The sequence below is a fragment of the Dipodomys merriami genome, unplaced genomic scaffold (assembly GCF_024711535.1).
Source record: "Dipodomys merriami isolate MVZ:Mamm:240054 unplaced genomic scaffold, mDipMer1.0.p SCAF_8, whole genome shotgun sequence".
Taxonomy (NCBI): Eukaryota; Metazoa; Chordata; class Mammalia; order Rodentia; family Heteromyidae; genus Dipodomys; species Dipodomys merriami.
The window spans coordinates 12310697-12329051 of record NW_027206401.1 but is presented as its reverse complement, the minus strand read 5'-3'; the positions used below and the strand labels follow the sequence as shown (position 1 = coordinate 12329051).

The following is an 18355-nucleotide window of genomic DNA, read 5'->3' as shown; positions in this document are numbered from 1 at the left end:
TTCGGATCTCAGCCTCCTGAGTAGTTAGGATTACAGGTGTGAGCCACTGGCACATAGCCAGCATTTGATTTTTAAACGGAGAGCTCATTCATACACCAGGAAATTCTCCCCTTAAAAGTATACAATTGAGCAGTTTTTAGTATGCTCACAAAATTGTGCAACTACTACCACTTTGCAATTTCAGAACATTTTCATCATTCCCACAAGGAACCCTGTACTCACTGACAGTCAAGTCTCACGTCCTGTACAATCCCCAAACCCTGGCAACCTCCAATCTACTTTCTGTCTCTGTCATATGCTTATAGAATTTGGGCATCTCATACCCACACGGAATCATATGTGGCTTCATGCATTCAACATAATGTTCATTCAGCATCATTGTCAAGGTTCTCTATGTCATAGCAGGTAAGTATACATCATTCCTCTACAGGGCAGTGTAGTATTCTACTGTATGGGTTGACCACATTTGGGTTATCATTTAATGGATATTTTTGGGCTCTATAAATAATGTTGTTATGCATACCTCTGTAAAAAAAAATTAGGAGGACCTAGCTTGGGAATACCCTTAGGAGTAGTTACTAAGTCAGATATAACTCTCTACTTAAATTTTTGCAAAACTGACAAAGTGATTTTCAAAGAGGCTGTACCAGTTTACATTCCACCCGCAGTGTAGAAGGGTTCACTGTCTTCATAGCCTCGCCAGCATTTGCTGTTTCCCTCTTCCTGATCGCACTCACCCTGTGGGTATAAAGTGCTATCTATCTCCTTCCAGATAATCTTCTCCAACAACGTTTTAAAGATCAATATTGAAACTAGGTGTGCTCCATCTTAAAGGGACCTCCACACCACCTCAGCATCCCTTTCTCATTATTCTTAGTTACTGTTCTTTGGTGAGTTAGAAATAGGCTCCCTTCGCAGCTGACACAGCCCATACATGTGTGTACCTGTGAGCAGGTGGGACCTTGGTGTCAGATAAAGTTCCTCTTCTCGTCCCTCCAGCCTACTGTGGTCCCTCACCCACAGCCAGGTGGTGTCTAGTGGGGAGTGCGTGGGCTTTTACCCTTCCACCTCCTCTGCAGATGCCTTTGTCTGGGGCATGACCTGTGGCACTGTACATAGCATGTACTCTGCCACTTGTGGCCAGGACATCTGGTTCCAGACTTAGCTGGACTTAGATCTCTGACTTTGGACAAGACCCTACACTTCAGTGTCTTCACCAGAACATGACGTTGTTAAACACAGAAGTACCTTCTAAGAGTGATGAGTCAAGAAACAAACTTTATGAGGTTTGCGTATACACTTCAATGCCAGACGTTCCTTCTCCTTTCCCCCTTCTTACCTTGTCCCATCACTGTCAAGCATGGCCCCTTCTGCAAAGAACTCCACAGCATAGGTCAGCGCCGTCAGCATCCTCCCTCCCACGGAGCCCCCAGTACTCAGTCGGAAGCTAAAGAATGGCAGCTCAGTCGCAGAATGAAGACTGCACAAGTCCTGGTACGCGCTGAGATGCACACTTAGGTTTGACCACGGTCTTGTACATTCTCTTGAGCTGACCAACCCCGTCCACCTTACCTGGCAGTCTCTAGGTGGTGGTGGGTGGACATCCCGCACTTGCCCTGGGCTGTCCTATGGAGGAATTGGACAGAACACATTCTCCGTAATGGTCCCCTCCCCAATGGAGAGGAAGCCAAAGTCTTGTCATCCATAGCACATGCCTGGCTTTGCAGGACAGCAGCTCAGCCATGCTGCATGATTCTGGGTCTGCACGCTTACAGGAAAGCATCAGGACTGATTTTGAGCATCTCAGTGAGAGAAGCCAGCATGACAGTGCCTGTTCAGTGTTTTACTTTGGGGCATTATTGAAAGAATTCCACAAGTCTTCTTGTGGTTGGTTCCCCCCCCTCAAACACTCACGTTTATGTATAATTCCACGTGCAAAAACAGGTGCCACACTATCCCCCCGAGCCTTCACTGCAAGGTGGTAGAATTATCTAGTGAGCTATGTTGACATGATGTCACCCTCATAGTTTGCTTCCCCCACCTACAAAACATGTATTTCAATTCTGTGTCGATGAACTTGAGCTGAGGTTGATTTGTGTCTTGACTGCCTGTCCCCCGAAGAAAGCGAGGACAGCCCACGGAGGGTGGCAGGCGGGGAGCAGCCATGCTTCAGGTGCATCCAGCAAGTTATGTTGAACAGTTGATGATTCTTGGGCCAAACACAAAAACAAAAACAGATGTTTTCCAACACACAAGGACAAAAGTTAATAAGAAAATGACACATGATTGGCTCCAGTGGCTCACACCCATTATACTAGCTCCTCAGGAGGTTGAAATCTGAGAATGACGGTTTGAAGCCAGTCTGGACACAAATGTCTATGAGGTTTAGCTACAATTAACCAGCAAAAAGCCAGAAGTAGATCTGTGACTCAAGTGGTTGAGCACCAACCTTGAGTAAGAAAGGATAGTGCCTAGGTCCTGAGTCCAAGCCCTAGTACTGGAACAACAAAAAGCAAGGAAGGAAAGAAGGAAGGAAGGAAGGAAGGAAGGAAGGAAGGAAGGAAGGAAGGAAGGAAGGAAGGAAGGAAGGAAGATAGGCAAGCAAATGAAAGATTTTCAATGAATAATTTTTAAACTTTATACAAAAAAGACAGATCAGAAAAAACTCATTACATTTTTCTCTGAAGATTTCCAACATGTAGGTCATTGGCAAATACTGGCAGCCAATGGAAGGTGTTAAGAGTGTAAGCAGTTGATGTATAGGCTCACCAGATGTTACTCCTCGGAAGCTTAGGGGTTAAGAACCTTTTTTTCTGCCAAGGGCCATTTGATAGTTATAACATCCTTTCTGGGTTGTACAAAATGTTCAATCTAGGCCTCTGGGCTGGGTAGCCAATGAGACATTTACAAAAAGTGCCCGTGTCTATCTTATCAGTCACTACATGATTTATGGGGGTGGATCAATCTCTGAAAATAAAGACATATTTTCTCTTTTGGATATGTGACCTTCTGGATCAGGTCATTGTCCATCTATGATGGATGAAGAATGTAATTTGGCTTGAAGAACAACTCACAAAAGTTGGATAAAAATTGCTTCTTGATTACATCATCCCCAAGTATGATGTACCTGGAGTTTATATTTGAAGTTCTTGCACTAGAATTGAGAGGGAGGAACAGATGGCTGGCTGAAGGGTTATTCAGTTGTAGTTGTGAGCAAGTAGTATTATTGTTATGTTTTTTTAATTTGAATCGTAGCCAGGCTGTAAAACAAATCCCACTCTTCAAATTATCATCGTCTTTTCCTCTTTCAGTTAGGTGGCAAAATCTCCAGGGATGGCAGAGCTTCAAGCGGTGGTCTTACATGTATATTTTTAATGATGTAGTAAGCATGGTTTGGCAGCCTGAACGTGAGGACAGTTCACTATAGGAACTGGAGTCCTTTGTCTCTCTTACTGGATGTTTCTGAAAAAAATACGTTTACTTAGCACCAAAAAAAAAGGAAGATTAAAGAAAACCCTAGCACCTGTGGGTACTGTGGAAAGAATCCATGGTCAGATCTCTGCTTGTGGACTGAGTCTAGATTCCACATTTCGTTCAAAATTAATTCACTTGTGGAAAAGGTGTTCTCAAAAGCCCCCCGTGTGTAGGCAGCAGTAGGCAGTATGACATTTTTCCATCAGAGAGCGATTTAAATATCTTATTACCATGTCTACCTAAAAATATCTTATGAATTCTGGATTCTGATGTGAAGTTAATTTTCCAGCTCAAGTTCACCTTGTTACTGATTCCCCATCTCATTTCAGTGCGTGAGGGGATCGTTTTATGGAAAAGGGAATGCGTTTCATCTCTTCATGTACAGGGCATATTTCATCTCTGCCCATCCCTAGCTATCAGCATACCTGTGGTAGGACAGGGGAAGTTGTGGGGCTGCATACAGAACACCCCCAGAAATCAGACTCTTGCTCGGGGTTTGCGGTTCTTAGTGCCCTGCCACGCATTCCCCTTCTAATGGACAAGGGAAGATGGTTTTCACAACAGAATCCAGAGCGATTAATTACAATAGGCCTTTGAGTGCTGGGATATAGCAGACCCAATTGCTTTCTTACCCTGTATCCATTCTTGCCACAGCCTCCTCCTTTGTAGGGAAACCTTTGTCTGAGTTTTGTCCCCAGGAAAAGGCAACCATCTACAGCTCAGGGAGACTTCTGATTAATCAAGCCTGTCTCATTTCCTTTGTCAGAGGTTAGCGGAGATGCCTGGGCATAGACTAGGTCAAGGGAACCTAAGTGGAGCCTTCTAGGTATGGTTTTCAGACCTTACAGGAACACCCAGAAAAGACTATTTTCTTTCCCTGACTTTTCTCATTCTGCTCACCATGGCCAGAGTTCCAGCAGCCATCATGGAAGACAAGGAAAGCAGGTCTGACAACCATATTGACATTCTAAGATGGCAGAGCGACAGTGTTTTCCTTTTATTTATATATGTGTAGGAGAATACATTTTCCTTATTTGAATTGGGTTGTGTTTTCTTGTACCTAGAGACCAAAGCATCCTCTAGTTGATATATGAAGGAACAAATCTAAAGCAATCCTGGAAATTCATTAGCCATATTTTTAAGTCAATTATTCTTGGTTGATGCGGATTCCTAATTTTCCTGCTCTGTCTTTCTATGCCCTGTGGATATGAGGGGGTGACACTAGCCCAGAAAGTTTATTAATTTTGAATGCTGCATTTTCCTTGCATCTCATACCTATAATATAGACACACACACACACACACACACACACACACACACACACACAAAGATACATTCTGAGAAGCCAGATCTATATAGCCAGATCAAACTTGCATCTCATACATGTAATACACACACACACACACACACACACAAGATACATTCTGAGAAGCCAGATCTATATAGCCAGATCAAACTTGCATCTCATACCTGTAATACACACACACACACACACACACACACACACACACACACACACACACACACACACACACACACACACACACACACACACACACACACACACGAGATACATTCTGAGAAGCCAGATCTATATAGCCAGATCAAACATAGAGATCTAGAAAGTCCCTTCATTCAAGTCAATGAGAATCGGGTAGTAGTTGTACTTTGGCAAAGGGAAAACAATATCCCTTCTGAGGCAGTATGTGTTTTAGAGGTACTGTTATGAGTCCCGGCTGAAGGAGTGTCTTTGGGATTCCAACAAACCAAGTCCAACTACTCCCCCTTCCCCGTCCCCCCCCCAAAAAAAAAACAGAGGGAAGGGGGAAAAAAAGTGGCAGAGTAACAAGAAAGTTTGTCTAGTATGGTCATACTAGGAAGATCCCTAAGTGCTGTCTTCCATATTCATAAGAGCTCCAGGATTAAACAGGGAAAGAATAAAAGTGGTGCCAAGAAGCCTGCATCCAGTTGCTCAGGCCCAGTTTGGCGGGGCCCTGCTGCATCAGATGAGATGCCCGCTAGGCAATCGTCCTGGGATGAGATAAGCAGAGGAGAAGTGACTTGGAGAAAGAACAGGCCAGGGGAGCAATATGGAGTTGGTTGAAAGCAACGATTGGTGCGGCCTTAAGGTTTAGGACAGTGACTGACAGCCTTTAGATGCTGTAGAACAGGATGTTGGAAAAGCTGACAGCTGGCAATTTCGATCAAAATGTCCCTGCAAACTTGGAAAACATCTTATTTGCCCTTTTTTTGGTGTCTTTAGTCTGGGAGGGGAGAGATGGGGAGGATATGGGGAAATGTAGCTACTAAGTATTGCATTACCAGTTTTGAGATGATTACTCCTTAGGTGATTAGCTGCATGTGTACATGCAGAGTTGAGCAGGAATCTGATCCAAAAGGATCAGCAAAAGGAGACAGATGCAACATGCAGGCACAAGTATCAGCTCTTGTCCTGGTCTTAGTTATCCACCTGACATCTGCAGGCCCAAGTGAAGAGTCTGTGCATTTAGTAAAAGCAACCTCTAAGTCCCTGTTACAATACCAAGGCGAAGTTTAAATGCCATTTTCTCTCTGGGTTCCCAAGGCCAAGTTCATCAGCCCTGTGAAGGCATTGATCACAGGGTATCAGAGGCTGTGGGGCCAGTGCTCAGGTTCTGTGGTTACATTGTGACTTTATACAGGGTAAGAGGATTCTTGTAATCTTGACTGTGTCCATGCTTTCACCATTTACTGTCTATTGCGTTTTAGGTATTAAGTTAAGCATTGGAGCTGTAATAGGAAGGAAAAGCAGATGTGGCCTGTAGAGCCATGGGATTTAGAATGTAGTTGGAGATATGGCATCCCCAAGAATCAGACTTTGATCAACTAGACCACAATTTGACCACACATCATGGAATTTGGAGTCATGGAATTTGGAGTTGTGGAACGTAGAGGGGAGCTGGTTAGTTGCTGCTAACCAAAGGCCTGGTATTCAGTAAGAGCTCAATCCTTTTCCCTTGAATTTGGTCTCTAAATTCATATAGTGTAGAAAGGCTTTTAGAAGCATGACAAGTCAAGGCTCAGCCTTGACTTACTAATACCTCATTAGTCAAAACAAGTCTGATGACCTGATTGGCAGGCCCTGTAGAAGGAGTACATTGTACATGAATATAGAGAGGTGCCGTTGGTGAGAACCAGTCTGCTATGCTGTTTTAAATTGTGGGATGCTATAAAAAATAGAAATAAAATTAAAAAATCTTAAGGAATTTGAATAATGATCAGATGAATCCAAGAATATGTTTCTGGTACAAATCCACATCCAAGAAGCTAAAATTTGATTCAGACTTTTCAAGTAGGACACAATCCCGTGGTTTGCAATGAACATGCTCAGCTTTTGTCTTAAAATCTTTACACACAGCTCTGATATGAGTGGAGAATTAGCAGCCACGGTGGATGCTCCCCTCGCTCTTGGGCATTTGTGGTGAGGGCTCTCTTCTCTTGTGGGGTTTGTAATGAGAATGGTGGGCTCCTCACTGATACCCAGAGACCATTCTCAGCTAAATGATTAGCACATGCCAACAATGCCCGCTATAAACCATGAAACCTCCAATCAATAATCAACACTTCTCCATTCCATTGCAGTAAATGAGCTTTTAGATAGGGCTAAATGTATAAATTTGTAACTAAAACAAGTTTAAAGAACTAAAGCTTAATGTTAAGAGCAGACCTTTCAATCACAAAGTCTATATACAGCATGTTTCTTAGATGAATTTCATTTGCAGATGTGTATAATTAAGAGAAGATGGTAGAGATCTGAATGAAGACTCAAACTCAGCATGTGGCTCTAATGGAAATATTTTCTGTCTAAGCTTATTTTGACAAGTCCTTATCATGGTCCAAAAGTTAGTGTACAAAGCCAGTTGAATAGTATAAGTGGAACAATCCCAAATCGAAAACTAATATGAGGACCCTGAATCTTTCTCTACTGCCACCAGGAAATCTATAGCTCTATCTCCAGAATCGTATTTAACAGGGACTTCTGGATGACTGAGTACTTGAAGTACAGAAGAAAGTGCAAGAAATGGCTAGAATCTGTACTCGCTGCAGAAGTATTACTTGAGATGACTTTGCGCTCATCTGAACACACAAGGCACATAAACTTGCATGTACTCACATATATGCAAAGAAATGAGATTAAACATGACTACCAGAACCGTATGGCTTTCCACATTTAATGTTAATCATGAGAGCCCTGTGAAGAGTTTGAGGGCTCTGAGAAAAGTGAGCAGAGACTACCAAGCACAAGTGCAATAGGGCTACCATAAGAATGCAAAAGCAAGACTGAGCCCCATGGAAGTGCTTGGAAATTGTCCCTCAGAATGGTTTGTTTAGCCTCTGAAGTTTGCACTGTCCCTCTGCTCCCCATGGTTCACAGGTATGTTCTTCATTCCCCTGACTACTCTAGGGACTCAGTTTCCTGTGACTGAGCTGAGATCTGAATTTTAGAAACTATAACATTCTTTGGCAAGGAGATACACATGTTATGGACATTTTGTCTATGATGTGTGCTGACCAGTGACAGATGCCTGAAGAGTGATGTACAATTAAAAGTGGATCTAGTAATATGTATTATTCATGTTTGTTAATTTGTGGTTTAGAAACAACTCATCTTCTTGTCTTGGGGCATTGTCAGCATTTACCCAGTGTCTCCTGAGACATGTGTTTTCCATCAAATTAATGCTTTTTCCCCCCTTGAAAAATGCTTCAGAACTTCAATGATGGCAGTTTAATCATCATATCCAAAAAATTACTTCTGGCTCCTTGGGAAGATTGCCTCTTTGTTTGAGTATTCCAATACAATCTGCGGGCTATTATGGTCCTAAGAATAGTAGAATGATGGCATATATTATTGAGATAAGGGCCTTAGATCAGAAGGCAAGGAATATTTAGAAGTGTGAGATGGCATTCAGTCAACCCCTTAAATTATCTAAGTACCATGTAGTCCACCATTAACAGGAAAGAGTGTGAGCAGCATGGGACCTTTAGAATCAAGTTCATTACCATCATTGTACACTTGAGGAAACTTTGGTCCAAAGAAGTTGTTCTAAGTTGCACAACTCCTCAGCAGGCTAGAGCCAAGGGGAAACCAAAGTTTCATGACTTTTAGTCATCTAGGGAACTTTCTATATCACCATACATTTTTTCCACAACATTGTTTTAAAAATCAATAGGTATATAATTCAATATATACTGAGTTTTTGAGACAACCAGAAGAGTATACTTTACAATAGTATTTCCATCCCAATAGTTTATTGATAATCAGATAGTCTACCAATTATCTACTATACATATCAGACCTAAAATGAGCTTGTAACGGATTTATAGCTATATTTAGCTTTCTATAGATAGCACTGGACATGGAAAAAAAACAGAAGCATAAGGTTCATATTTGGCATGGCACCTGGGGAGGATGGGTTCCAAAAAATTAGAAGAATACAAGGATGTCATTTGAGAGTTAAGGATTGGAAGATCATCCTACTCAGAGGCATAGTAACGAGGGAAAATAGGATTCTTAGATGAGTCCTGTTTGTTCCTCCCTTAGAATGGAAGAAAGGAGTCTGAGCAGCAGGAGTAATGCAGGTGATCAGAAAACAGATGAATATAAGACAGAAGACACAGATGGTTTTGCTAGGCAAAAGCCAATGAGGGAGTCTCAGTCCTGAATTCTGGAAGACATAGAGATAAACTTAAAATAAGGAGCTTGCCAGGCACTGGTAGTTTATACCTATAATCCTAGCTGCTCAGGAGGCTGAGATCTGGAGGATCCAGGTTTAAAGCCAGCCTGGGCAGAAAGTTCTGTGAGATTTCATTTCAAAAAATAACCAGCAAAAGGCAGGGCTGGAGGCATGGCTTATGTGTCAGAATGCCAAATTTATGCAAACAAACTGAGTAAGTGCAAAGCCCTGAGTTCAGGCCATTGTACTGGGAAGGTGGCTCAGTGGTAGAGCGCTTGCCTTGCATGCATGAGGCCCTGGGTTCAATTCCTCAGCACCACATAAGCAAAAAGAAAAAAGCCGGAAGTGGTGCTGTGGCACAAGTGATAGAGCGCTAGCCTTGAGCTGAAGAGCTGAGGGACAGCGCCCAGGCCCAGAGTTCAGGCCCCACGACCGGACCCAAAAAAAAAATTATGAAATGGGGAGAGAAGAGGTATATTTATTTTATTACATGCCCAAACTAGAATAGCACCATTGCAGAAATCCCAAAATGCTGGGCACCGGTGGCCCATCCCTGTAATCTTAGCTACTCAGGAGGCTGAGATCTGAGGATTCACAGCCAGGCCAGGCAGAAAAGTCCCTGTGAAACTCTTGTGTCCAATAAACTACTCAAAAAAGCCAGAAGTGGTCCTGGGGCTCATGTGGCAGAGAGCTAGACTTAGGCACAAAGAGGCGCAGGGATAGCGCCCAGGCTTAGAGTTCAAACCCCAGGACTGGCAAAAAAAAAGAAAAGAAAAGAAAAGAAAGAAAGAAAAAAACAGAAATCACAAAGTTTCCCAATTATAATTGTGCACATCTGTTAGGCTGGGGCCCCATATTCTCAGCACAAATTACTGCGACATTCAGTGTTCTTCTCTTTCTTTTATGTATATTCTTATGTGTATATTTCATTTGAAAATGTCAAATATGTGGTTTCAATGATAAAGGAAGTTCTGGTCTACACCTATGTTCAGCACCCTTTTTCCAGATGAGGTGCAAAATCTCTGGCTCCTTGTGCCACAGCATCCAGAAAACATGGACATGAGCATTAACGGGGGTGACTTGAACTTCTCTGGGAGTCGTGTGGACAGTGCGCCACAGGACTGGATTCAGGCTGTGCAGAGCCTTACCTGTGACTGTTCTTACTGTGATTAACTAGGAAATGCTGGTTAATCACCAAGTATAATCCTACTTATTAAAGAAAGTCAGTGCCTGTTCAGCATAATATTTGGCTGATGCTTTGCCGGTATTTGGTATGAGGTTCTATTAGCCTACACTTTTGGTGAAGCAGCACACCTGTTCTCTAGGTGAGTATGTATTCACTGTGACACATGTCATCATCTGGAAGGAGGACATCAGAGACACAATGCTCCAGACTCCAGGATCATTCAGGCAGCCCTCGCCTCCCACCTTCATCCCTCCAAAAGCCACAGAGAACCAATCACTCTATCTGATGCAGTTAATATCAGAATAGGGCCCAGATTTCTGCATGTTTAAAAGTTTCCCCAAGGAATTGAAATCTATAGCCATTCGGAAAAAAACCTCAGCGTAACCAGGCACCAGTGGCTTATACCTGTTGTTATCCTAGCTACTCAGGAAGCTGAGATCTGAGGATCAAATTTCTAAGGCAGGCTGGGCATGAAAACAGCGTAAGAATCTTCTGTCTAAGTAACCACTAAAAAGCTGGACATGAAGCTGTGACTCAGATGGTAGAGTGCCAGATTAGAGGAAAAGGGCTAAGGGATAATGTCCAGGCCCTGAATTCAAACCCTAGCACCAGCACAAACAAAAACCAAAACCAAAAAGGAAAGGAAGGAAACCACAGCTCAGGCCTCTTAAATGTCATTTCACTAAGCCTTAGCAAAGCAGCACTGATGATTCTACAAACAGTACCCACCCCAGCTGCGTGCTGTGTAGACAGGTCCCATGAAAGTCGTGTCCAGAACATTCTTATTGTTTTTTCTTGATTTGTTTTGGTTTCTTTCTTTTCTTTCCTTCCTTCATTCCTTCATTCCTTCCTTCATTCCTTCGTTCCTTCCTTCCTTCCTTCCTCCCTTCCTTCCTCTCTCTCTCTTTCTTTCTTCTTTCTTCCTTCCTTCCTTCCTTCCTTCCTTCCTTCCTTCCTTCCTTCCTTCCTTCCTTCCTTCCTTCCTTCCTTTCTTTCTTTCTTTCTTTCTTTCTTTCTTTCTTTCTTTCTTTCTTTCTTTCTTTCTTTCTTTCTTTCTTTCTTCCTAAGAAGTCTTCTCTTGCCCGTCTCCTCTTCAAACAGGGGTAAGCCATTGAACTTGGGACTGTCATCTGGTGGTAGTTACTGCTGTGCTCAGGCTTTTGGAAAGACTTTTGTTTATTTGGCACGCTCCACACAGGCCTGTCCGGCTTTGGGGATTTGTGGCATTTGCAGAACTTACCAGGCAGACAACATAGAAATCTATAATTCATAGAGTGAAATATTTTGGAGGCCCCCTTCACTTTTACAAATTGGCCATAAAATAGAAACCACAGACACAACATTCATATAACCCTGGTTGCCAAGAACGAAGAAGCATTTGGGGTGGGGCCCATGAAGGCTCTGGGTGTATGCTTTTCTATAGAGCGCTCAAAGACAGAGTTAGGATTCACAACTTGGATACAAATCGTAATGGGAGCCTGCAATGGAGGAGTGGAGCAGAGTTCTCTACTCACCAATCGGCAAATACCTATTGAAGAAAGTACACTAAGTATATTTTAAATTCGAGACTTTCTATTTATCTTATTAGCTATGTCTGTGAAACCAAAGGAGGATACTCTTTGAAGAGGAACACAAAGGCATAATACCTATGTGCATTTGATCATATGAAATAATATTTATCTAAATTAACTTCAGGAGATGGAAATGAGAGGTGTTTTCTTGGTTGCTGTTTTTGTTTTCTTTTCCTTTTGTCTCATTGGTTCATTTATCTGACTTTGGGAGAGTAAGGGGAGCACAGAAATGGAGGGGCAGAGGGTGAACAAATGCAGCAGTGGTGTTCACTAGACACTATGTTGAAAATTAACTATATACCCTGCGGGCTGGGAAGAGAAGGAAAAACTGGGAAAGAATGAGGGAAGGGGTGACATTTTCCAAAGAGAAGTATACTCTTTACCTGACTTAGATTAACTATAACCCTTTTATAATAACAATAAAAATGCATGGAGAAAATAAAAACAGAAAAGTAAAACTTTTTTAAAAGAAAAAAACCTGCAGCTCTATTTAGGTTGATGTCTTTTTCCATAGTTGTTGAGTTTCTCATTGCAGGCATTTGCTTGTGCCAAATGATTTAGGGTCTCGTATACATTTCCCTATAACTGGCTGCTTACTACTTTCCCCTTTCGTGGTAGCAGTGGCCTACCATACCCAAAGCAGCTGTGCCTGCCGCTATCCAGGATTTGAGGTGAAGGAGCCAATGCTCTGACCAGAGGATCCGTCCTACCACCTTTGTCTCTCATTGGTGGAGTGACATGCTGAGCTTTTACTAGCTTGCTAGGATGAGTCCTCAGGATGGAGGGAGAGGCCAATCAGCTCCTGTCAGTTCCACTGTCAGTTCCACTGACTTGGATAATGGCTGACCCATTCTGGTTGTAATCACTGACTGTGGAAAAGCAGCACAGTTCATAAGATTGGCTATAATGCAAGCCACAAGAAAGCAAATAGTATCTCTGTCCCAGAAGGCCACTAAAACCCTTTTTCATTTTAGAATTTTATTGTATGTTGAAGAGAGCATCGTCTCAGGGGTCAGGAGAGCAGAAAGTTGGACTTCAGTTGTCAAGTGCTATGTTTTACTTGGGTGACCTTAAAAGTGTCAAATGGTCAGGCCTTAGTGGTTCACGCCTGTAATCCTAGCTACTCACCAGGCTGAGATCTGAGGATCACAGTTTGAAGCCAGCCCAGGCAGGAAAGTCCAGGAGACTCTGGTCTCCAAGTATCCACTAAAATGCTACAAGTGGAGCTGTGGCGCAATTGGTAGAGTGCTGGTCTTCAGTGTAAAAGTTAAAGGACAGCACAGGCTTAAAGTTCAGGCTCAGTACCGGCACATACACAATAAAAGTCAAGTGATCTCCCTGGGCCTCAGCTTCTTCTTCATCTAAATGTAATTATACTCTCTACATCAAGGGTATTTTGAGGAGTTGAGATAGCATACTAGGAGGCAGGTTCTAGCCAAATCAAACAGTGCACTGAGGCGGGTGGCCTGCTAAGTACCACGGGTTGCAATGGATGGATTAACCTGAGTTGCTTCTAAAGCTTAGATCCTGTCATTCTATGAGTCCATGGTCTATGGTGAAGAGGGTGGCACTCTAGGGGTCACAGACACTGCTAGCGATGCTTACATCACTTGATAATATTCTCCTGCAGAAATGCACAGCAAGACTAGAAGACAATGATATTATTTGATTCTGTATTAATATTCTGATTAAGAATGTAAACACAGCCACTTGACAGCTGGGTGCCAGTGACTTAGGCCTGTAATACTAGCTACTCAGGGGGCTGAGAGCCGAGAATTACAGTTCAAAGCCAGTCCAGAAAGGAAAGTCAGTGCAACTCCTATCTCCAGTTAACCACCAAAAAGCCAGACGTGGAGCTGAGGTTCAGGTGGTAGAACACTAGTTTGGGGTACCAAAGCTCAAGGACAGAGCCTAGCCCAGCCCAAGCCCCAGGACAAGAACACATGCACACTAAAAAGGTATATACAGCATGGGACTTAGATGGATCAAGCCCTACATAACAATTCACCCCCTCCCCTTTTTATTTTTTACCATCTTTCCAAATAGTGCATTTCAACAAAAGATATCAGTGAATTATTTTAGTGGTACTGGGATTCAAACTCAGGACCTTTCCTCGCTGAGCAAGTTCTCTATCATTTAAGCCGTGGCTCTAGCCCTTTTTGCTCTAGTTGTCAAATAGAATTTCTCATTTTTTGTTGGAGTGGTTTCTCATCACAATCCCCCTAACTATGCCCCTGGCATACCTAGGATTAAAGGACTGATCCACTCTTCTTAATGCTTTTGTTGAGATGAAGGTCTCACTTAACTTTTGGCCTGGGCTGACCCTGAATTGCAATCCTTCAGATCTCTACTGCCCAAGTAGCTAGGATTACCAGTACCAAGCCTGGCCGCACACTGCTAAGCATGAAGCAGGCTTTACCCTCCCTGAGTCTTGTTCATAGCTCTGAACATGATTGATTTTTCTGAATACTGAGTTGTGCTAATTGCCAAAAAACCAGACTCACTGATAACCTGATGAGTGAAAGTGCCCTATTACAGTGGCGTTCTTTTTCCCTGATGACTTCTGCCAGTGTTTGCTTAGAACCATCAGCAGTGTTTGAAGATTCTCTTGGTTTCAAGGTTTAGCAGAATCATTGTTAGTGTTCATTGGTCCATTGAAGTCCTCAGAGCAATCAAGCCTGATCAGGATCTATTGAGGCTTTTTGTGTATAGGTGTCCTCTAGGCCCTGTGAGGATCCACAGTAGGAGAAACAGATGGCTGAAGAAAGGAGGTATTGATTATAGGCGAAAAAAAAACACGGAGGAGAAGGAAGAGAACTAGAATACAATCGAAGTACAGCATGTAGATGGACAGAAATGTCACAATGAAACCCCATCCTTTTGTACAGCTCATATATGCTAAGACAAATAGTTGTTGTTTTTTTAAGAAAAAGCATCAAGTAGAATTGTACCAAAATGGCAGTTACTAGTTCCTAAGCAAGCGATCTAGGCATTTTGTTTTACTCCAATGACCGTTTCCAAATTTAGGAAATGCTACACTGCGTATCTCAGCAAAGTGAGTTAAACTGGAGTTACGAAGGCACAAGTTCAATGGCATACCACGACAAAGTGTTGTGTACATTTATGTATGCATTTTTTATTTACCCCTTATAATCTTTTGTAAGGAGGATTTGCTGAATGAGAAAATCCTTTGATTTTCATTCATCAGGCATTGTTCTAAGCATTCAAGATGGAAATAATATCTTTATTAAGAACATAAATAATCATAGATACTTTTTATAATGGCTCCTGTACTCTATCAAAACCATGGTCCTGGGGCAACTGGGAAAGAAAAATAGATAAAGGAATACATATGGGAAAGATAAAAATAGAACTATCTCTATTTACAGATGCCATGATGATCATCATGCACATGGAAAATCCAAAAGAATCACCCCCCCTCTCCCTGCTAGACACACATACATAGGAAAGATATTAGAGCTCACAGATGAGTTTAACAAGATAGTAGAATATAAGGCCAATATACAAAAATCAATTGTATTCCTATTAGTGGACAGCCAATCCAAATATAAAGAAGCAATTTCATTTATAATATTAAAAATAATAACTTCAGCAAAAGGAATATAAAGTATGCAGAGGCATATACACTATATAAGCAGAAAGCAACCTTATGTTCATGGATTGGAATACTTCCTATTATTAAGATGGCAGTACTCCCTACACTGATCTACATATCAAATACAATTCTTTTTCAAAACTTCAGTTGCCATTTGGGGACAGGGGTGGTGACAAGTTGATCTGAAAATATTGTTGGAACCACAAGAGACTCAGATTGCTCAAAACTATCTTGAACAATCAAGAACAAAGTTGGAAGGGCTCATCCCTCTTACCCAAGGTTATCCTAGTAAAAAAAAAATTTTGTGGTTCTGGCCTAAGGATAAACATATAGATCAATGGAATAGAATTAAGAATCAAGAAATAAACACTTGTGAGTATGGTGAGTGGATGGTGTAGAAGGGTGCCAAGCAATTAACTGAGGAAAGAATAATGCTTCCGACAAATAAATGGCACTGGAATGATTAGATTTCCACATGCAAAAGTATGAAATCAGACTACCATCTCCTATGTGCATGTATATTTTAAAACATAGCAACAAGAAGGCAACTCAATTTTATATACTCATTTCTTCCAAAAAAAAAAAAAAAACCAACTATGCAATGACCGAAAACCACATGAAGAGATGTTTAACATTATTAGTTATTGGGGGCAATCCACATGAAAACCACAGTGACATCCCACCGCACTGACTGGAATAAAGATTAAGACACACACACACACACACACACACACACACACACACACACACACAGAGGCAGAAACAAGTGTTGGCAAGGATGCGGAGAAATTGGAACTCTCACATCCTCCTGATGAGAATATAAAATGATGCAGCTGTATTGAAAAGTTTGGCAGCTCCTCAAAAAAAAAAATTAAACATTGGGTTACCATAGACCCAGCAGTTTCCTAGGTATATACACAAGAGAATCGAAAACATATGTCTGTGCAAACACATGTACACAAATGTGCATAGCGGCATTAGTCACAGTGGTTCACGAAGCAGAAGTCATCGCCGTGTCCATCATCCCAAGGCTGCATAAACAAAACCCGGTATGTTCATACAATGTAATGTTACTCAACCAGCTGAAAGAATGAAGCATTGAGTCATATCCCAACATAAGGAACCTAGAAAACAACCTACTGGAAAGCCAAGCAGCAAAGGCCAATGCGTGATGGTTTCATCTCTATGATGTTAGAGAATGCAGCAACAACACCATGAGGCAGGAAAGAGATACATGGTTTCCAGGGGTCTTGCATAGTTAGAGGAAGGAAAATTATTACTAACAGGTTCTTTTTGTGTGGATGGGAATGTTCTGGAATTTATTGATAGTGACACTTACGTAGCCTATTGAATATACTAACCCTCTCCCCCCTCCTTAATGGTACACTTTACAAAGATGAATTCCATGGTTGGTGAATTATATATCAGCATTGTGTATGTGTTTGTATGTTGCTACCAAGCCTTGAACTCAGGTTCTCACTCAGGTTTTTTGTTTTCTGTTTTGCTGGTCATGGGGCTTGAACTCTAAGCCTGAGCGCTGTCCCTGAGCTCTTTAGCTCAAGGCAAGTGCTCTACCACTTGAGCCACAGCACCACTTCCAATTTTCCGGTGATTAATTGGAGATTAGAGTCTCACGGAATCTCCTGCCCAGGCTGACTTTGAACTGTGATCCTTAGATCTCAGCCTCCTGAGTAGCTAAGATTACAGGTTTATTTTTGTATCATGGCTGGCGTTCTCGCTTGAGCCACTCCCCAGCGCTGGCATTTTGCTGGCTAATTAGAGATAAGGATTTTATGGATTTTTTTTCTTCCTAGGCTGGCTTCAAACCTCGATCCTTTGGATCTCAGCTTTCTGAGTAGCTAGGATTATTGGGTTGAGCCAACTGTACCAGGCTGCATTTCAGCCTTGATCGCTCTATATTGATAAAGTATGAAAGAAAGGATTTCCATGAAAGCACACATTTATCTAGAATGTGGCGCTAACAGTCAGCCTTTAAACCACAGGCACTGTGGCCAGACCAGGTGTGTGCTGGTGTGAATAAGCAGGGTTCTCACCGTAGCCTGTGAAGATGCACACTGCACATGTGACTTCACTGTTCCCGCTCACATGACAGCTCACTTACGTTCGTTCACCCAGCGTTCCTTGCTCTGAGGTTGAGGGAAGCATCCCAGAGGTCTCATGCTTGCTGTCTTCTCTTCTCACAGGTCCTCCCTTTCCCCAGCCAGGTGGTGTACAACAGGGTAGGCAAGTGTGGCAGTCGCACTGTGGTCTTGCTTCTGAGAATCCTGTCAGAGAAGCATGGATTCAATCTGGTCACATCTGACATCCACAACAAAACCAGGCTCACTAAAAACGAACAAGTAAGTTGACTTTTCCCATTGTTCTGTTGTCTTTTATTTCCATTCACTCATGTAATTATTGGGTGCCTTACAGGACATTGTGAATAAATACCCGAGTTTCACATTCTTGCTGTATTTTTGCCAGCTAGAAGAAGGGAAATTAGGATTTGTGCAGGAACTCTAAAATCTGAGAAGTCTACCTAAATGGAAACTTCTTGTTAGAGTTGATGGACGGTATACATTAGTCACTGTCTATTTAGCTACAATAAGTAACACATCTCAGAGCAGTAAATAGCACCAAAGTATAAATAATCTGACATCCTCACAGCCCAAATGATAAAATTTTCTTCTAGCATTTCTTCCCGGCATTTTCTCTTTGCATTATGGCCAGGAGTCTGCTTGATTGATGGGGAATCTGAACTTCAGAGCAGGCTTTGGGGTATTCAGAAGTGACA

General features: G+C 42.2%; 1 protein-coding gene across 1 annotated transcript in view; it reads left to right on the top strand.

Moving 5' to 3' along the window:
• Ust (uronyl 2-sulfotransferase) overlaps positions 1–18355 on the top strand; it is a 264792-nt gene that overhangs the window by 135339 nt on the left and 111098 nt on the right. Inside the window, exon 3 of the mRNA XM_070010871.1 lies at positions 17766–17921. Within this exon, the coding sequence (XP_069866972.1) occupies positions 17766–17921 (156 nt within the window). The remainder of the gene's footprint in view (positions 1–17765; positions 17922–18355) is intronic.